We start from the raw sequence: 20,907 nt of genomic DNA, 5'->3' as shown, positions 1-20,907 counted from the left end.
GGCACTGATGCAGCCAGCAGGGTCCAGTAACAAATCCAAGGTGACTCAGGCAAAGGGGATGGATGGGCCATATATTGAGGCAGAGATGCTGCCCTTCTAATTCTGCCTTTAGCCATCCATTGGATGTCTGCGGGTAGAGGTGGAGGGCTGGAGTCTTCCTTACAAAATCCTTACAACTCAAGTCAGCAAACACTGAAAGCCCTGTCGCCCTCAGGGACAGGGCACCAGACAGTTCCTCGGTGCCTCCCAAAGCCTGCCAAGGGAGAAGTCACTTGGGGCCCGACTCCAGGAGGATCATCAAGGGGCGGGACAGGGAAACTTCAGGTAAAAAGCCGCAGCCAGCTCACCCTAGGACCCCAGCCCTCACCAGCCCCACCGCTTTCCTGGACAGAAAGGTTTCCTCGAGCATCCTCACTGGGTGTCCCTGCAGCAGGGCCCCAAGATTGTTCTGGAAAGGGATCTGTCAGGTGGGAGCGACAGAATCTCATGAAATTTTAAGTACAACAGAATGCCAAATGACTACTCATTCCAGTGAAGACATGCTGCAAATAAGAGTTAGAACACGTGCTGCAAACAAGACTTAGAAAAGTGTCCTCAGAGAAGATTCTGTCATTCTGCATTTGTTTCTGAAAGTTGAAGCACACAGTTCTAATGAGCCCAGGAAGAGGTTGATACCCAGTTGAGTTGGCATATGATGTGCCAGAGCTCAGGACTTCAGGGCTGCTGTCAGGTGGTTCCCGGGCTCTTCTGGTCCTCACCTTCACTCAGGGACTTTTTGTTAGTGATGGAGTTCAGCAATGGATTACTGGCCCAGAGACTTGTTCAGTATTGCTCCGTAGGAGCAAAACACTGTCACCAGTTGTAGGTAGCCAACTCCAGGTGAGAAACTTGATAGATGTTAATGCTCACGGCTTCACACCAGCAACCTGCCCCTCAGTGATCATGCTCTCTAAAATATACACCATGCTAAATTGTGTGGAAGCATTCTAGGTCTAGCCAAACCACACGATCTTTCAAAAACAGCCCAATAACATTTAGAGGATTCACTCTCCAAAGCAAGCTTGCCAATGCCTGAGCGCCCACACACTCTATTGGCGCCAACCTCACCTCCACACATCCAGAATGCACACATCCACCAAGATACCACTGCCTGTGGTGGTTGAGCAGCCTTTCCAATGGACGAGGTGGATGTGAATGTAACACGTGAATGAATTAGCATTTACCAACAACTGGAAGAAAAAAATCCATTCTCTAAGATATGATGACGGAGCTGCTCTGTGATCTAGACCATCCCCCTCTCCTGCATCCTCTCTCTTTTCCTCTGCCTCGATGGACCTCCAACTGAGCCCAGAAAGATGTGTCCTTTCTAGTCAGAAGCCCTGTCATGGCTTCCATTTCCAGGCCCTGATTCCTGGTTAACTGCAGCCAGAGCTCGCTTTCAAGGTAGTCTCTTCAGATCCCTTCCCTACCCTAACCACAGTGTGGGCTCTGGCCCCACCCTTACTCTCTACACCACCATTCCACATTAGGGTCTTCCTGTCCCTCTCTGTGACCCAGGACTGCCCATGACCGACCCCACCCAACAACAAGCTGTTGAACCAGGTGCCATCAAATGGAAGAAATGACCAGAGATGGCTAACTTGAAGATTTCACAGAATAGTCCATGAGACAAGGAATATCCTGAACCAGTGAAATGACATAAGAGGAAGTCAATGAATTCTAACCTCAAGGGCAAATCCTACAGTACACTGGCTCTCAAATTCAGCTACACACTGGAGCCACCTGGGAGCTGTGCATAGTACTGACCGCTGGACCACCCACTGGCCCTGGGCTGATGGAATGGCTCTGGGCTAAGATGGGACACTGGGGTTTGTAAATTACCAGTTGAGTATAATATAAAGCAAACTTTGAGAACATTGCTTTTTCCCCACATGAAGAACTGTGTGCATACAGATGCAGAAGTACACAAATCTGCAGCATAAACCTCCTTGAGGGCCATAGATTAAATGCAGTGCAGTCACCAGCATCCTGGCTAGGAACACCACCAGCCTCCTATTTCCACCTTCCAGGTGATTGCAGCCCCGCCATCCAAGCATGGAGGAGTCCTCCCTGCTGAGAAATTTCAGTGTGCAGAATGGAGAGCCCTCTCTCCTGGGAATCCCTGCTTAGACAATAAGTGCACTGGAGAAGTTGAAATCAAGTGGGAGGCACATGGGGAGGCTTCTTGGATGAGGCCCTATTGAAAGGAGGATGGGATCTGAGGAGTGGACCAGAGAGAGGAAAGATGGGAAGTACAGCAAGTACATTCAGAGCCGAGGTCAGGCCCAAAATACAATGTTGGCTGACAAGAGAGCCCTTGCACCAGGATCAACAATTTTGAGAAGGCAATGAGGACTGCCTGAAAAGATCAATTCCACAAAATTCCATGGAAACCCACTCATCACACCTTTCTGAAAACACTGGAAATGTAGGTTTCATGCAAGGAACTCTGGGTGACAGATGGCAAAGTTTGCCAAATGCAAACATGCCTACCAGCTCTGAGAAGCCATTCTCATTCACACTGCTTCAACCAGGGAAAATCCCCATGTGCTCACTGAGAACAAGTTAGCTTGTGCCGCTTGAAGCTGCTTCAACAAACAGCTTCACTTCTGCACTTCTAAGCTGTTCTCCTCAAGAACTTTCAGAGCACAGTTCAGGCATGAAACACAAAGGGTGCCAGAAAGAGATCTCTTGAATCTAGCATCACCAACGTGCAGTGAAAAAGAGGACCAGCTGAGAAGATCAGTTCTCCAAAGTCTCACTGACATCCATTTGTCACACTCATTTACAACATTCACTTGAAGTGCAGGTGCCCACATGAGTGAACTGTTTTTTTTTTATCAATGGCACAGAGGCTTCAATGTGTAAGCATGCCTGTCACCTGTAAGAAGCAGTTTTGAATTCTTCTAGGTCCACAGGAAAAAAAAATAGCATGTGCTCACTTACAACAAAGTTAATCAACAAAGCAAATTGAAACTGCTTGCAGCAAACAGCTTCCATTCTCCCATTCCCCAGCTATTTTCAGCAATCGCATCCAGAGTCCAATTCCAGCTCAATATAAAATGTGTGCTCCCAAGGAAGCCTGTATAATTGACATCACCCAACTTGGGGAGGCAAGGGGAATGCTGAGAAGATCAGTCCTTCAAAACTCCTACTTTTTCAGAAAACTCATTGAAAGGCAGGGTACCCACTTGCAGCCATCAGTGGTTGAGAGATGGCACAGAGGCTTCAATGTGAAACCGTGAATGCCAATCATTACAAGTGCTTCTGACACACTCTAGTGCAACCTGGGACACCCCAAAGTGCTCAACGAGAACACACTTTGTTCCTGCAAGTGGAAGCAGCTTGCATGAACTGTTTCAATCAGGAAATTCCAAGCTCTTCTCAGCAATCACATTCAGAGCACAGTTTTGGCCCAATAGAAAAAGGGTCCTAGCAAGAGGGTCCCACACCTACGATCACCTTCATAAGGTAGCTTCCCATCTTCTGTGTGGAAGTGGGTTTCTCCTTGGCCCTTATGCTGTAGAGGAGACCACTAGGAGCTAAGCTTCATGCAGGACCATCTGACCCGGACTTTTTGCAAGCCCTATGAAGCCCTCACACAAGCTTAAATGCTACAGGACTCTGCAGACCAGTCCATGCAACAGTAGACATTCATTCATTGTCTAGAGTCTACAGGTTCCTAAATGCATGGCATTCATTATCATCAAATGCACAATTTTGATCAAAAACCATCACAGTAGATCAGGTAACAAATCATCACAATAGATCAGGTAACAAAAACATATATATTTTAAAATAATAATATATTAATGGGAACAACAAATACAGGATAGAGTAACAACTGTGTTACTAAACAAGGTCAAAGACAATGGCAAACTATAGATTCAAACTTTGAAGCAAATAGTAATCAATGTAAATATTCCTGGGCTGCCTCAGCCCCGCCCAGGCACACAGCAGCAGAATGGTTTTGCAAGCATCCTCAGGAGGGCTGCAGCCTTCTTCTTTGCAGGACGAGAGGGAGGTTGAGGCTGGATCCACTCATCATTCTTTTGGGAGAGGCTCCTTTTCCTCAGCACGAAGTTGGGTTTCGTGTGAGGGTTCTTTGCGTAAAATACGTTGGCCTGCGCTGGAATCCTCAGCTCTGGGGAGAGAGGGGTGTACAAAATAAGGTGGCTCAGGAGGTGCTCCCTGGGACACCCCAACATCTGAGAGCCTGTGCCAGAAACGAACTGAGCCACACACCTGAGAGCTCTCCAATTCAGTACCAATACCAACAAGACAGCCTCCACAGTCCTCCCTGAGGAAGAACTAGGCAGAGCACTTCAACAGACCTAATGTCTGTTCCTACCAAAGGCTTTGGACTCCAAAACATCCCAGGTCCTCTTGCATCTGCCAAAGCACACCACTAGGGTTTGCATCTGAAATCTCCCACAAAAGTGCCGAAGATTCAGACCCCACATGAGCCATCTTCACAGGTGGGTATGGAAGGAAGCATTGGATGGTGAGTGCTCTGATGTCAACATGCAATTCTCATTCAAGATGAATACACTACTGGGAGGTGGGAGGGACTGGAAGAAAGGTTGAGCATGCTTGGTGGAAGACGTAAACAGGAGTGCGCCCTGGGCACCAGTACCTTGTCCCTGTTGGCTCCACTGAATCCTCATTCTCCAAGTAGAGGTCCTCCTTCTCCTCTCCGTCTTTCTCTCTCTCCCTCTCTCTCAGCCTTGTTCTCTCTCTCCCAGTCTATGCCTTTGTGGCAAGGGCTGAGGAGCTCTCCACTGCCACACACTAGAGCTTTATGGACAGCCTCAGTGCACAACCAAAGAGAAAGTTGTGAAACCCAGAGAAAAGGCCTAGGATTCCTCAAGTATGGCCACGGTGAGGACAGGCTGACCAGCACGGATACCACATTAGAGCCACGCTTCTGCGTTGGTGGAGCCTGCTTCCATGTGAACCAGGCTTCTGAGAATGGAGGCCACATTCCAAATGCTGCCCTCCTGAGAACAATGATTCCAAAGACCAGCAAAGGGACTGCTTCCCTCTGACATGGTGTATGGCCCAGTGGTGCCATGACCCCGAGTGGGGGAATACAACAGCCAGCTTCTCCTTCCTCTGAACATCTCTTTCCTGTTGCCCTCCTCTAACCTAGAGCCTGTTCTCCATCCCTTCTGGGTTGGATGTGGGGATCTCTGCTATGAATTTCTTAGGCTACCAAGGCCTCAGACAGACTTCCTCTTCCATAGACTCTACTAACCTAACAGAAGGTTAAGATAGGAGACAAGTGATCCTAGAACTCATTGGGATGGTGGTCTTCAGCGTACATAGGCTGGGATAATGGCTGCTGAGGTGTTTGGCTCACAAAAGCCAACCAACCAACCAATGAAAAAGCGCTGACATTATTATCAGATGAGCTCTGTGGCTACGTGCTCAGGAAGCCCTCATCTGACTCTAGTTAGGGATCATAACCTGGCTATTGGGATCACTCCTTGGCTAGTGGACTCAGGTGCGGAAGACCATGGAATTTATGCAAAAACAGATGATTCAAGCTGTCTCCCAGGCTGTGTTTTCTTCCCAATTTCATCCTGTTACTGCTTGCTAGAATCTTGGCAATGCTCTGCCCAGGCAGTGGTTTTCTGGTCACACAGAAGGCTTTCAATCCTACTGCTTCAGTCCACAAAATGCCAGTTCCATCTTTAGCCCATGCATTCCCATGTTCCTCTGAAACCACTCCTATCTCAGACCACAGAACCATACTGCTCCTGGAAAGAGGCTTTCCTCCTCACTCATCAATGATGTCAGCTTTGCATGCGTCTTCATGTCCTGGGCAGGGCACCTGGTGGGGAGCCGCACTAGCCACTGGGGTATACCAAAACACCTGGAGAGCTTACACCAGCAGAAGTTCAGTTGGATTTGTGCACGAGCCCAACACACCCTGTTGGAGTGTTCTTGGGGGTCAGAGACTACTCTTTGGTGCTAAGAGTTGACCTGAGTCCACATCCTGACCCTTGCTCTCTGTCATCTGATTGTCCCACTTACTCTGACGGTGAGAGATGATTTGGCCCAGCTCATATTCCTCCGGCTTCTCCTGAGTAAGCAAGTATAGCTCGAGGGCCCTGCGGATGACGACAGGAGCCCGATCGTGGCAGGTCACCTGGAGCAGCATGGGAGAGAGGCCTTCAGGAAATGGGCCTTGAAGTGACAACTCAAGGACAGTGGGCAGGGGCATTCTGGAGGCACCTCCACTCTAAATACAAGGGCAACATCCATGACCCTACTACCTGAGGCTGACCTCCTGCTCATCGCGTGGGCTCTTCCCATAGGCTACTAGCCCAATCCTTGTACATAGGACTTCCTGGACCTGCCATTGCTCTTTGTGGAGCTGCACTCCTCTCCAAGTGAAAGGACCCCACTACCTGCATACAGATGCAATCTCATCCCACAAGTTGGGAGGGATGGGACAATAGCCTCCAAGATCCTAGGTCTGCCCGAGGATGCAGGCGGCATTGGGAATGGCCTAGGCACAAAACCTAGAGGCTTTGGTCTGGATTGCCAGGGCCCAAATCAGACCCAGGAACGTGACCACACACAGGAGTGACGAAAGATAGCCATGAGAGCTCCTGGCCTCCAGAGGCTCAGTGCTGGCTGGGGTGTACGAGGGCACCTGTTCCGCCAAGGGTAAACATTGGGTTACCTGGACATTTAGTGTGCTTGCTCCACATCCATACTGACTCTGCAGAGAGACCCTCTCAGCTCCTTGTTCAAGGAACATGCAGAACCTCATACTGGTGTCCTGCTCCATAGAGGCCAGCATCCCATACAGAGGAACCTGCAACCTAGGTCCTGGCCTGTTCTCATCTGTCACCCATACCTGCCTCTGCCCTTCTGGACTGCATGCTGCCACCTGACACACAGACTCCCTCAGACATGGCGGTGGACAAGCTGCTGCTCTCCCTCATCTCAGCTCCAGCCCTTCACACTGACCTCTTCCTTCTTGATTCCCATCTATCCTCCTGATCATGCAGAAGCTCCAAATTCAAGAGGGCATGAGTAGTTCATGGTATTGGACCAGTGTCTGCTCCCCACCCAGGTGTAAGCACCAGGGGACACCCCTGCTCCCAGGCTTACCAAAACAGTCTTGGCCATCTTTGTGCTTTGTGTTTCTATGTGGACACGAATTAAGCAGGTGTCTCCCACCTGCTTGTGGGAAAGCGGCCTGGAGGACTTGCAGGTTGATTCTGAGAACTGTGGGGGATGGAACATCAGCAAACCCAGAAACAGAAAGCCACCCCAGCCTGTCAGTTGGCTCTATGGGCTTCTAGCACATATGTCCAGGTGCTCAGGCTTCTTATTTCCCCAGGTGGCAGTGGAATGGCAGCACAAGTACAGCTTGAATAAGGTAGGTGTTTACCTCCTTTCCCTTGACCTCGCGGCGTTTCCTCACGATGAAATAATATTTGATTTGTGGATTCATGGACAGATACATCAGTGAGTGGTCAGGGACCTTGATTTCTGCAGAGCAAAGTGGAGAGAATTGTTAGGTGGCACTCAAGGATTAGACCACAAAACACCCACAACCCCTGAGAGTCTCCGCCAGGGCGAGCCTGCACCAGAATTGAGAGCCCTCCTATCCAGCTACAGTGCCACCAAAGACTCCCTTAGTGATTCTTCCCTGGAGAAGATGATGTACAGGATTCTAAACCAAAAGAGCACCTGGCAATGGAAACAGCACCTTGGGCCCAGAACTTCTCAGTGCAGGTTGGATCTGCCAAAGGGACACTGCTAGGCTCTGCATCAGGATTGGCAAAGGCTCCTGTGCTTAGGCCTTTCTCCCCAGGGCAGCCATGCTCACACATGGGCATTCAGGGAAGCGTTGGATGGTGGGCGAATTCATCCCCTTGCCCTGGATGAATCCACTCATGGATGAATACACGGAGGGGAGGTGGTATCCATCAGAGGTGTGTTGGGCATGGACATGGGAGGACTTGAGCAGGGTGGTGCCCTGGAGAACTCTATTGTTTTCTAGCATCGCTCTCCTTCCCCTTGTTTCTCATCATGAGCTGTCTTCTTGGTACTTTTATTCTGGTTCTTGTTCTACTTCTGGCTCTTCTTTCTGTCCTGCATCTTCTTGTAGTTCTTTCTGGGTCTTTTTCCTGTTCTTACATGATTCCTTCTTGTTCTTCTTCTTGTGTATCTCCCTCCACCCTTCCTTCTGTTCACCTCCTTCTTTTTCTTCTTCTGCCTCCTGCTCTTTATCGTGTGATCCTCTCCCCACTCAGGAGTGTCTCTTTCTCCTCCTCCTCCTTCTCCTTCTTTCTCTGGCAATGGTGGGGCGTCCTGAGGAGTTCAAATCTATCACACTCTTCTGCCCAGATGCAGCCTCCGTTCAGTAGTCCAAGATGAAATCAGTTCTCAATCAATGGCCAGGAGTGAAACCAAGACCGAAGACAAGTGACTTCCTTTCTTTGTCATTGTCACAGTCAGGAAAGACTGAATAACAGACACCGCATTCTGGATAGGCTTCTACCTGTGGTAGTCAGCACCTCATCTGGACCAGGATTGCTAAAATAGATTCCACCTCCATAAAGCTTCCCCAATGAAAACAAGGTTTCCAAAATCTAGGAGAGGGCCAGCATCACTGCCACCCTCCTGCCATAAGGCATAGATGCCATCACACCTAATGGGTTCCAGGCCCCCCGTAGTCCTCCCTTTTGACGTCTGTTACACACAAACCTCCCCTGGTCTGGAGCCTGCTCTCAACTGATGCTTGGGTTGAAAATCTGTTTCTGAAATCACCTTTGTAGATTCTCGGTTTGGTAATTCCTTTTGACTGGCTTATTTTTTTACTAGGGATAAAGCCAGAGTCACTTAAGCACTGAGACCATTCCCAGGCCTTTTGACTTGGGTACAGGGTCTCCCTAAGTTTCTGAGACTGTTTGGAAATCCCCATCCCCCTGCACTGCCTCCCAAGTCCCTGAGATTCGCAGACACTGCCCCTTGCCCAGCTCCTTGCACCTCAGTCTTCCTCATGTGTGAGACAGAGCCAACTCAAATGAGGCGGTGTGTGAAAATGGGAAAACTCACTTACGTGCCCGACAGAGGGTGGGTTCTACTGTGGACAGGCTGGGATGGTGGAGGCTAGGAGTGTCGGGCTCACAAGAAAGGAAAGAGCACTGGCATTGTGGACAGCTCAGCATTGTGGCCTCTGTTCTTCAGATGCCCTTCTTTGTTGCTGGAAGGAATAATAACCTGGCCATTCTGATATCTTCAGGAGATGGGCACCCAGGCACAGAGGACTTGGAATTGTTCCAAAAAGAACCCAAACAGGCTGTCCCCTGGCCTTGACTTCCTCTTCACTGAGTGCTGTTCCCAGTTGCTGCAATCCTGACATTCTTGAGTAGGCAGGACTTCTCATATCCTGGCCATGGATTGGGACCTGTGCGGCTTCCGTCCATAGCAATGCTGATCCAATCAGGACCCATGCTCTGCTCCTCTTCATTTGAAGGCATCCTTATCAGTGAGCCATAAACCAAACTGATGATGGATTGAGCCTCTCTCTGCCTTGCCCTCATCGATATTAGCTTTGCATTGCCAGACCAGGTCCAGGGGAGAACACGTTTAGGGAGGTCCAGCAGCCCCCTGGGGCCGCACTGAACACCTCCACATTGGACACGCCCATCACTGCACTTGGTTTCCTGCACCAGGCCCACCACACTCTGGCTATTTTAGGGCCAAGGCCCACTTTCTCTTGGCTGTGAGTTATCCTGAGCCCACTGTGGATCATGTCTCCCCACTGTCTGATTGTCCTACTTACTGTCATGCAGAGACATCATTCTCAGCAGCTCAAAGTTGTCCACATCCTCATGCTGCAACAAATTTTGGTCCAAGGCCCTGCGGATGAGGCTTGTCACCCTCTCCTGACACGTCACCTAGATCAGGGTGGGACAAATGTCATCAGAGAATGGATTTTAGAGGAGCTACCCAGAAGACTGTGGTCAAACATTCAGGAGAAATCTCAGCTACATATACAAGGGCACAATCTTGTTATCCTGCTACCTGAGTGTGTCCTCCATATACCGCCTGGGTTCTTGCAACGTGCTACTAGAACAATCCTGGTACAAATATCTGCCTGTACCTGCCATCTCCCCTCTCCCTGGGGAGCCACATTCCACTCAGGTCAAAGGACCAAACTGCCTATGCGCAGACACACTCTCATCTCACTGAGATGACAGCAATGGGCCAGGGATCTGTGCACCAAGTGTGCTCTGGGATGCAGGCTGCCTTTGTGGGTGGAAGAGGCAGATGCACTGAAAATTTTGGTCCTGACTGCCACTACACAAAACAGACTCAGATACAAGAGTGTGCACTTGAGTGCTTCATGATAGCCTGGAGAGGCCCTGGGCTCTGGAAGCTCGGTGCGGGTCTGGTTCTAATGATGTACTTGACTCAGCACTGGCAGTCACTGAACATGTCTCCTCTGCAGCTGGACACCTGCAGCATTAGCGTGTCTACTGCACATCCATAGAAATTCTGCCAAGAACCCCTTTAGTTCTGTATTTACATACATGCAAAGACTGACATTCCGAAGCTGTGGCATGACCCCCCAGGTGATCCCGACCCCACATTTCCACACCTAGTCATGCTAAGGAGGTTCTCTTTCCTGCCACCAGGAACACACCCCCTCCTACACGTGTGACAAGTCACTGCCAGTTCCTCTGCTCCAACCTCACTCATTGAGAATACCAAGTTCTAGGCACTGCAGCCTGCACCCTGGACATATCTCTGCCTTCATCTGTCCACAGCACTTTCGTCTGCACTTCTGGCCTGCCAAACCCACAATGCACAGGCCCACTCACCGCTGCAGCTGGGCATGCTGAGGCTCTCCCCCTTCAGGTCAAGCCCTTAAGACTGACCTCTCTCTTCTTAATTTCCCACCACAGCCCCAGGGTTAGCTGTGTCTCCTGCCTTCCACTGTGTGGACACCCAGGAGGCAGCCCTGCTGTCGGGCTTACCAGGATGCGCTTTGTCTCCCTCAGGCTCTGTCCCTCTAGGAGGACGTGGACAAAGCGGCTGTCTTCCACCTGCTCGCTGGAGTGAAGCAGTGAGAAGCTGCTACTGGCGACTTTTCTCATGCACCACTCATTGGTTTGGGAGGCCTGGGGCAATGGTCCTGCAGCCACCGCAGAGCTGCTGCTCACAGCTGCTGGGATCCTGGATGCCACTGCCACAGAAGGCTCCAAGAACTGTGGGGGATGACAACATCAGCAAAGCCCAGCACCTGCACCCCACCCAGCCTGGCATTGGCCCTGTGGGCATTCTACAACATCCATCCAGAACCTGAGGTTCTTGTTCCCTTGGAGGATGTGGAGTGGCACCAGGAGTAAAGACTGAAGAAGGTGGCTGTTTACCTCCTTTGGCTTGACTTTAAACAACTTGCTGGCAGCTGTTTCCCGAAGAAGAAAGTTATAATCCACTCTGCCATCCAGGGCGTAATATACGTTTCCATCTGCAGGGATCCTCAGCTCTGGAGAGGCAGGGGCAGAGGCGTGGTAGGTGACACTCAAGGAATACACTACCCAACATCCCCCACAACTGAGAGCCTCTGCCAGCTCAGGTCTCACACACAGACCTGAGAGCCCCCGAATCCAGCTACTGTTGCACCAAAGACTCCCCACTGATTCCTCCCTGAGGACCCTCTATGCACAGGAGGTCCCCTACAGGAACACCTTTCAAGGAAATAGCCCCTTGTACCCCAGACCCTCTTAGTTCACGCTGGACCCACCAAAGACAAACAGCTACACTTTGTATATAGATTGGTCCCCCAAGACTCATGTGTTCAAGGTTTTCTCCCCACTGCAGCAATGATCACAGGTGGGTTTGGGGAAAAGCACTTGATGGTGGGTGCCTCCACCTTGCCAGTGGATTCATCCACTCATACAGGGCTACACTAATTGGAGGGGTATGGTTTGGAGGTGTGTTGAGTGTAGGTGGAGGATGTCCACAGCAGGGCTGTGCCATCCAGAGATATATATTTCTCTTGAGTTCCCCACTTCTGCATTTTCTCCTCATGAGTATAATTCTCATTCACATTTTTAATCAATTTATTGTTATACTTCTTGTTCGGCTTGTGTTTCTCCTTCTTGTTCTTGTTCTTCTTCATCTTCTCCTCATGCTTCTTCTTAAAGTCATCTTGACCTTCTTATTCATGGTCTCCTCCTTCAACTTATTTTCATTTTTCTACTCCTCCTTCTCCTCCTCCATGTCCTCCTTCTCCTCGTCCTCCTCATCCTTGTCCTCCTCCTCCTCGTCTTCCTCCTCCTCCTCCTCTTTCTTCTTCTTCTTCTCCCTCTCTCTCTCTCTCTCTCTCTCTCTCTCTCTCTCTCTCTCTCTCTCTCTCTCTCCCTCTCTCTCTCTCCAAGAAGAGTTTACAAGCTGTGAAGGGTTCTATTCTACCACACTCTTCTCTCTAGAAATGGCCTCTGGTCCTAAGTGGACTCAGTTTGCAATGAATAGAAAGATTGGAAACCAGAAATGATTCTTCATTGAACTGCTTTTCTCATGTACTCAACTAGGTCAGGAAAGGTCGCCAAAGTAGGCACCCTGTGGTTGTCTGTCTTCTTTGACACAAGACAAAGAAGCCTCTCTTCTTGGCCCCTTGTGGATAATAGCTTTGCAATGCCTCCTCAGGCCAAGGAAAGAACACATGTTAGGCAGGTCCGCAGCCCCTGGGGAACATGAAGAACCTGCAGATTTATGCCCCATCATTACACTTTGTTTTGTGCACAAGTCCCACAATACTCTTCCTGGGCATTGGGTCAATGCACACTGTGTTTTGGCTCCCAGGTATCGTGAGCCCACTGTGACTCACTGCTCCCTACCCTCTGATGGTTCCACTTACTCTGATGGTTCAAGAGAATTTGCAGAAGCTCGTAGTTTTCTGGGTTTTCCTGCTGGAGCAAGAATGCATCTAAGGCCCTGCGGATGATGACTGGAGCCCTGTCCTGGCAGGTCACCTGAGCAGGGTTGGAGAAAGCTCATCAGAGAGGGAATTTGGGAGTAGCTACCCAGAGGACAGTGCTCAAGGACAATCAGAGACAAGTGAGCTCTCAACACAAGGGCACCATCTTGATACCCTGCTACCTGAGGCCTTCATGTGATCATGTGGGGGTCTTCCTATGAGCCTCTAGTCCAATCTTGGTACAAGAGTTTGCTTCAACCTGCTATGCCCTACAGGGACAAGGGAATAAGGACCAAAAGGCTTTGTACAGACACACTCTAGTCCCATCAAGATGGGAGGAATGGTCCAGTGGTCTTCCATATCCCTGCTCTGGTCTGGGATGCAGCTGCATTTTTGTATGGACCAGGCACAAACCCTAGTTGCTTTGGTCCTGACAGCCAGGGCACAACACACACTAGGACTCTTTAATGATAGGCATGGAAGCTGCTGGGCTCGAGAGTGTCAGTGCTTGCTAGGGTGTCAGGAGGTTCGGACCCAGCAGGTGCAGTGGTTCAACATAGCTCCCCTGGAAGTGGACACCAGAGTCTCATGATGGATACTCCACACCCAGGAAAATTCTGCAGAGAGAGCCGCTAAATCTCTATTCACATACATGCAAACTAGGACACTAATGGGCCCCTCCAAGGCCCCCAGTTCTCTGTGACCCACACCTACCCACCCTAATCATTCTACAATGGCTCCCTTCCCTTCAACCAGCAACATATCCCCTCCCACACACAAGAAAATGACTGCCAACTCCTGTGCTTCAACCTCCACGGTTCAATATACTCCTCCTCAATACCAAGGTCAGTAGAGGATGGCCTGTACCCTCGATATTTCTCTGACCTCCTCTGAACCCAGCACTCCTGCACTTCTGACCTGCACACCCCAAAACACGCAGGCCCATTCGCACCCAGACCTGGCATGCTGCTGCTCTCCCGCCTCTCTCTTGCTCACTTTCTGCTCTCCTTCCTGACCTTCCAGAAGCTCCAGTTCAAGAAGACAGGCCTAGTCCAAAGTGTTTGCTGTGGACTCGGTCTTCCCCACTGTGGGCTCCCAGGAGACTCCCCTGCTCGAAGACTCACCAGGATGCTCCTATACTGTGTTGTCCTTTCCTTTTCCAGGTAGACGTGAATGAGGCACCTGCCTCTCATCCGCTTGTTATATTGGGGCCTTGGGGAAGACCGAGTAGAGACCCCTGATGTCCTGGACTCTGGCTCTGCCCCTTCCCTGGGAGAAGGCTCTGGCTCTGGGGTTGGCTTAGGAGCCGTGACAGGAACTGAGCTTGTAGCTAGAGGAGAAAAGATGCCAACATGACTGCCTTGCCCTGACCTTCCCACAGACAGACAATAACTCTGCTGCCAGGAAGAACTCAGGCCCTTGGCCCACACAGGACCTCTTTGCAGACTGGGGTCACTTCCTGAATGGACAAAGGCTTGTCCTAATTTCCAGCCCAACACCAGGCATACAGACTCCCTGCAGTGGGACAAGAGTCGGACCTTTCCTCATATACCCTTAGGTACTCACCACAGTCCACCTGGCTCTCAGGCTTTGCCTGGCTTGATTTGCCATCTTCAATTGCGGCCAGGAGGTGGTGTGCTTGGTGTTCCAGGTTCAAGCCTCCCAGCAGGAGCCACATGGATAGCAGCTGCTGCAGACTCAGAAAGCCTGGAGGCTGATGGGAAGCCTCGGAGTAGAGGTTCACCCAGGTCCCCAGGAAGGAAGGTGAGGCACTGTGGGGAGGAAGGTGTGGAGTCAGCAAAACCCTGGCCTTGCCTTCACCACGGCCTCCAGAGAAAACCTCTGACCCTACACTGGGGAGAGCAGTCTTTCCTCAGCCTTCCCAAGTCAAATCACCTTGCAGGTCCCTATTCTGGAAACAGGAGCCCACCCTCTTGACCCCAAGCCCATTCCATGTTGAAGTTGGTCCAGGGGTCCACCATAGTCACTGAAGAGGACAACGTGCACTTATGCCCCATGGAGTCAGGGATGCAGTCACATGTAGGATATGTACTCATGGCACCTGCGGTTTGAGGCTGACCCCCATGAAAAGGGACAAAATGGCAGTCATTTGCACCCTATTTTTCAATGAATTATGAAACGTGACTGGAAACGTGTCTTCACACAGTGGGTGCTTTCTCCATGTTCATCAGTGAATGAGCCCAAACGGCTGATTCCCACATATCTCTGGGTGTGGGAGCCGCCATGTCCAAAGCCCCTGTCCAGCTATGTCCCAGCTAGGATGCTCTGTCCCACTATGGAAATTAACATGTCTTTATTAACCCAAAAGTGCTTTTCCCAAGGCCTGAGTTTTGAGACACCTCTGGCAGAGATCTACATTCTTCACAAAGCCAATATCACACCAGTGGTGCCCAGTGTGTGGGGACTGCTCCACGGACCTCTGTGGATCAGCTGGAGTCAGGATGCTTTCTCTGCCTGAGAGCGGAGTTCACTCCCCTTGCAAGGCTGTGGCAGGCACCTCCAGGACTCGTCCCATTTGGGACTGACATTCCACTATGAGTGTGGTCCTCTATGTCATTAGGTATCACAAACCTTTGGGTCCCTGAGAGGTACATGGCAGCCCCAAGACCCAGGCATGAGGGGGCTACACACTTGGGCTTGGTGGTCTGGTGCTTACCTTGGGAACAAGAGATCCAGCACCTGCTGGGTGGGGATGGAATCCCAGGAGATTAACCCCATGTTGCTGCTGAAATGTAGGTTCCTCCCACAAATGACAGGCAGGAGCTCATTCCTAAGCTGGTCCTGCCTGTAAGGTTCAAGGCTCTGTACCCTGAAGGGCTCCTCCGTGTTCTCATCATTTTCACCCTGGGTTGGGACCAAGAATGTTGGTTTAAAATGGAAATGGTGACAAACAGAAAAATGACTTGTGCCAATACACTAGAGTCAAAGCAGAATGGGACAGTTCCCATCAGTACAAACACACACACACACACACACACACACACACACACACACAGTCAGAATAGGAGTCCTGGGCCATTCATCAGGGATCAGATTAGAGGGCCTGCTGGGCTCACCTGCCCTGTGCTACTCACTGTTACTCTTGAGCTCCTCTGCGACAATCGCCAGAGGCTCTGGCGTCTAAGATGAAGCCTCACCCAGTGCATCCACAAAAGGGCTAGTTGGCCCCCCTGAGATTCCTGGGAGCCTGAGGCTCGGCATTGTTTGCAACCACAGGAGAACATCCTTCTCCCTCCAGTTTCTCCAACCAAATGAGCTCGGATGGCTTGGTCAGTTAAGTGGGTGCCTGGATACCAGGGTTCCATGTTCTGTTTGATCCATTGTCAAGGCAATGATGTCATTTCCTGTGCCCATACCTGAGCCTCTTTTCACATAAGACCACTTTCAAAAGCCCTATGAGCTGCTGATTTCTTCTCCATGCCTAAACATCTCAGGTGCGCAGGTGTTCACCAACAACTACCCAAACATCCACACCAGCATCTGCCCTGCTTGGTGCCACTAGAGTTCCAGCTTGGAGCCTTCAAAAATGCATTCACAACCAGTCCTTCCCTCTCAGCAGCTTTTGGACCCTGGTCCCATCATTGTGCAACTCATGCTGTGCCCAGTCTTTTCTGGAAAGTAGGGTAGCATCTAATCTCTAGGGTTTATTGTGTCTATTGGCCCATAACACCCTCTATTCTCTCTGAAACCAGAGATGGGACTCACAGGTGGCTAAAGCACAAATGTAGAGATGGGACAATCACAAGAAGGGCAGAGACAAAGAATGCACGCCAACTCAATCAGGCCTGTGTCCCACACAGGGACGTGGCCAATGTCCGTCCCATCGTGGCTGCAGTTCCCTCTCTACACCATGGCAAGTTGGAGGGGACTGAGATGCAGAGGCTGCTCCCCTCTGCCATACAACTTCCCAAGGCTTCTCCTAAGATTTCAAAAGGGCCAAGTGTGTCTAGTGTTGGGGTCTCACAGAGACTCCGAGGTACCACAGCATCCTGCTGCCCAGAACCGGTTCACCCCTCACCTCAAGGGGGCTCAGCCTCTGGATTCATGGGAATTGAAGTGGGTACAGGTGATGGGATATCACCTCCAAGACTGAGTTATGCCAAGTCCATGACCCCTGTCTGCATCCCTGTCTCCAGCACCACTCCCCTCTCTCTCTTTCCTCCCCAGAGCAAACAAATCCATTTAGCAAGTGTGTCCTGGGATAAAGACATGACAGTCACCCATCCTCTCATTGCAAAAACACTGAGGCTCAGCCAACATGGATCCTACCAGGAACACAGGCATAAACTCAGAGTCCAATCCTTCCAGCCCAGCCTCAGTGGAGCCTGGACTCCCAGCCTCCTGAGTCAAGGAAACAGAGGTGCCTAGCCGAGCCACCTTGGATGCAGCCACACACAAACTGAACTCATCAATGCCCCTTGCTCTCAGTTGTGAGTAAGAGGGGAGGTGGTGTTTCACAACCCTGGACATCAAGTGCAGTCTCCAGGCTTTGGGGTGTGCCCTGGCCTCTCTCTATCTGCCCAGGCCCTCCAACTCACACTGGCCTTTTACCCAACCTCCTCCTAGGGCCAAACTCAATCCTGCCTCTCAATTTCTTCTGCCTTCCCCAACACACTGCTCCGCAAAATGAGCAGGGCTGGCTCTCTGTTATCATGCTGGTGTCAGCAGCAATGCCACCCCACTGACATCATTCTGAGTCCCAACCTAGGCACTCCAGCTGTCCTTGCCACGTGTGGCCCTGTTTGGGCTCTGGCTCTTGCTCTTTTCTTTCATGTGCATGTGTTTTGAGGTTTTGAGTTTCTCCCACTGCAGAACTGCAGCTGTGGCAGGGTAGAGCTCATGAAGGTGACATTCTGAGCCACATCCAATCCCATCAGGACTGTGAACTGGGGTGATGCTGGAACACAGTGATGAGTGAACACATGGGAGGTGGTTGGACCCACCTTGCCTCTGAGTGGTTTCCTTTCAGGACAGGAATGTAGGGATAGGAGCCCCTGGCGTGGGAAGCTTTGCACAAGGCGTGACCACGGGCTCTTTCCTGGCAAAAACTGGTTCCACTCAGCATGGAGAGCACTGTCATTCCTGGTGGCTAACAACAGCCCTGGACCCCAGAAAGGAACCCACACTCAAGATTAACGTCTGAGTGTGCGTGTCCTCGAGGAAATGAGGTCTCCTGATCCCAGGTGCAAAGGGGTAAGTCCTCTAACTCCAGGGGCCATGAAGGGACATCTGAGATTCCCTTGTCCTTCTTTCCCTCTCTGAACCCATGGTGTCCTCACACTAACCACAGTTAGGACCCTGGCCTCATTCCCCAGTTGGGATCATTAGGCTCCATAAAGGACAGTCTCTAAGATGCTCAGTAAACCACCACCCTCTGCACAACCCATAACCCTATTCACCCAAGAGGCAAGAGGATTTCTATTCAGGAAAACCAGGACAGGGAGAGCCTTTCTCAAGGACACAAGGACATTAGTGAGTGAGGGAGTGATTAATGGATGGAGAACTATTTCCACCACCAACTTCCAGGAGCATATATGGCCCTTTGGGCACAGGTACGGACCCTTTTTTTCCAATCAACTTTTTCAGAGAAGTGAGGCTGCCTTCTAGATGGCACCTCCACACTAAGGGGGTCTCCTACTTCTTCCACATGTACATATTGCAACGGGCCTCCCACTGTGCATCTGAGAACACTCTGTGGGCATCTGTAGCCTTTCAAGACCCCAGAAACCATGCGGGCACCCCAGCACCAGCAGAGCATTTGTGCACATCACAACAATCACCCCGGGTGAGAACTCTCCGTTCCACTCTGTACTAGGCCCTGCCATCTGTACTGATCAGTCCAACCCCTCTCCTTCCTGTTTCTTGATTATACTACCATGGTTCCCACACATGGATGCCAGGGTGCTTGTGGCCCCCCCAACCATTTGAGTTCCGGGAACAGTGGAATGTGTTTGGGAACTTCTGGATGACGGGAAGTCCCACCCTCCAGGGTTTCATCTTCAATGTAATGAGTGCAGAGGGAGCCAGGAGGGCTCTGTCAGGTAGAGAGAGGTGGGAGCTGATGGAGCCTCAACTAAGGGCCCAGGACTCTGGGTTCAGAGCTGGTGTTATGTGGAATTGTTGAGGGACGTGAAGAAAACCCAGCTCACTGTACGCAGAGACAGCAGATGCCCTCACGTGGTCAGGCTGCTGTGCTAATCAGAGCCCCAAGATGTTCCATAGGTGTGCAGGTGGGGAACCCACGTGCCAGCCCAGGCTGTTCCTGAGCACCTCTACCTGGATTCGGAGCACGTGACTCTGCATCAGCGTCCTCACATCAATGTATCCCGGCCCCCCACCCCAAAAGTTCTCTCAGAGACAGTGAGGTTCCACTGCTCTGGACTTGCCCTTTTCTCTGGGATTCTGGGGACCCATTAATTAGGAGGTCACAACAATTCTCAGCACACAGGCTGAGCCTACTGAGATCCCAGGAGTATCCAGGCATTGCTTCTATTTATAGTCCATCATGTCCCACGACACTGTGGACACGTATTGCACTCACCTAAAGAAACCACCAGGCCCAGGGCCTTCGTGCCACTGGCCTGCAGACACCTGGAGGAACAGGCAACCTATAGGCTGCGTGGAACCAAAGACCCTAGATCCTGGGATCCCAGCTGGAAACACAGCTCATGTGCACACAGTCACCACTGTCACCGAGAGTGCAATTGAAACACCCGCAGAGTTAGCAGTGGACCTGATATGCCCACGAGTGGGGGTGAACTGCATCCCTTGAAAATGATCGTGTCCAGAGAAAGGCAAATTTTGTAGGATTTCACTTATCTCAGATTCTCAATTATCAGGTTCATAAAAAGATAAAGTACAATGTTCTTTTCCTGGGCCTCATGGGCACTAGAATTCTGCATTGATGGCAAGAGTATGTCCACGTGACTTCTGGAGATGCATGGTGGTGACGCCTATACACCAACATGAACATGCTTAATGCCACTCAACTGTGTCCTCCAAAATGGTTTAATTACAAAACAGATGTTCGGTGTCAATTACCACAATGTAAACCCTTGGGAGACTGCTGATTGACTCATCTTAGCGTAAGTCAATGAATAAAGGTCCTAAGGTGCGAAGCTACAAAATGAGGGATGAGCATGGATGAGGATGGGCGGGAGAATCCTCCCCCTCTAACACAATTAGGGAAGGATGTGCTGCCCTCAAGTGGCTGGGGGGCCTGGGATCCTGCCACAGAGGGGGATTCCAAACCTCACATCCCCTGACCCAGGCCAGAAGACCAGGTAGAGTCCAAGGACCCTGGGGTGGCCCAATGGCAATAAAGGTCAAAAGGAACTGGGATCTGCCTGGACCCTCAATCCCCTACTCTGAGCAGGGCTGCATTATGAGGCCAGAGGCCATCCATAGCAATCTGCCTTTACAGGAAAACAGGGACTGCAGGCTGCCTCTGGCTCACTGACTCAGGATGGTGTTTTCATAAAGCAAGACCACTTCCTCACATTTGACCAGCAGCTCATGCGCTGACAGCACAATGGCTGGCTTGACTCAGGCCCTGAGAAATGAAATAGAAAATTCATAGCAAACCCATCTTCAGCTCTTCCACATCATCAGGGGGTGTGATTCATTTCCATCAACAAAGATGTCTGAAATGATGTCTAAACATGCTGGGGACTCACCTCCGTGTGGAACTTTTCAGGAAAAAGGGGATCAAATCTCATGAAGCAACTCTTCTCTCCTCTAGCCCATGGGCAATGCAAGGAACCTGCATGTTACCAGAGGCTCACTCTCTCTTCTCATGTCTTCTGGAAAGGATTCATGAATGCTTCCTTCAAGGTGAAGCAGAAGCCTGCATTCCCAGCTGCACAGAAGTGTTTGACGGCAGTGTCTCC

General features: G+C 50.8%; 2 protein-coding genes across 3 annotated transcripts in view; both read right to left on the bottom strand.

Annotated features, from left to right (window-relative positions):
• LOC144369277 (uncharacterized) overlaps positions 1-20,830 on the bottom strand; it is a 27,691-nt gene extending 6,861 nt beyond the window's left edge. The window contains exons 1-12 of one of the 2 annotated variants that reach the window (XM_078028601.1): positions 20,695-20,830; positions 15,675-15,862; positions 14,564-14,769; positions 14,122-14,327; positions 12,938-13,052; positions 11,448-11,563; positions 11,052-11,282; positions 9,854-9,968; positions 7,451-7,551; positions 7,168-7,284; positions 6,079-6,193; positions 3,809-4,183 (exon numbers count right to left, since the gene is read on the bottom strand). In XM_078028601.1, coding sequence (XP_077884727.1) covers positions 3,975-4,183; positions 6,079-6,193; positions 7,168-7,284; positions 7,451-7,551; positions 9,854-9,968; positions 11,052-11,282; positions 11,448-11,563; positions 12,938-13,052; positions 14,122-14,327; positions 14,564-14,769; positions 15,675-15,862; positions 20,695-20,736 — 1,761 coding nt within the window. In that variant the 5' untranslated portion in view covers positions 20,737-20,830 and the 3' untranslated portion in view covers positions 3,809-3,974. Of the gene's footprint in view, positions 1-3,808; positions 4,184-6,078; positions 6,194-7,167; positions 7,285-7,450; positions 7,552-9,853; positions 9,969-11,051; positions 11,283-11,447; positions 11,564-12,937; positions 13,053-14,121; positions 14,328-14,563; positions 14,770-15,674; positions 15,863-20,694 lie in introns of those variants that run through there. The other variant, XM_078028602.1, reaches the window with a different exon arrangement.
• LOC144369275 (uncharacterized) overlaps positions 20,756-20,907 on the bottom strand; it is a 30,722-nt gene continuing 30,570 nt past the window's right edge. Inside the window, exon 12 of the mRNA XM_078028597.1 lies at positions 20,756-20,907. Within this exon, the coding sequence (XP_077884723.1) occupies positions 20,756-20,907 (152 nt within the window).

This window comes from Ictidomys tridecemlineatus, chromosome 12 (genome assembly GCF_052094955.1).
Source record: "Ictidomys tridecemlineatus isolate mIctTri1 chromosome 12, mIctTri1.hap1, whole genome shotgun sequence".
Classification (NCBI taxonomy): domain Eukaryota; kingdom Metazoa; phylum Chordata; class Mammalia; order Rodentia; family Sciuridae; genus Ictidomys; species Ictidomys tridecemlineatus.
The sequence above is the reverse complement of the archived record's forward strand: the minus strand, read 5'-3'. Positions and strand labels throughout refer to the sequence as shown.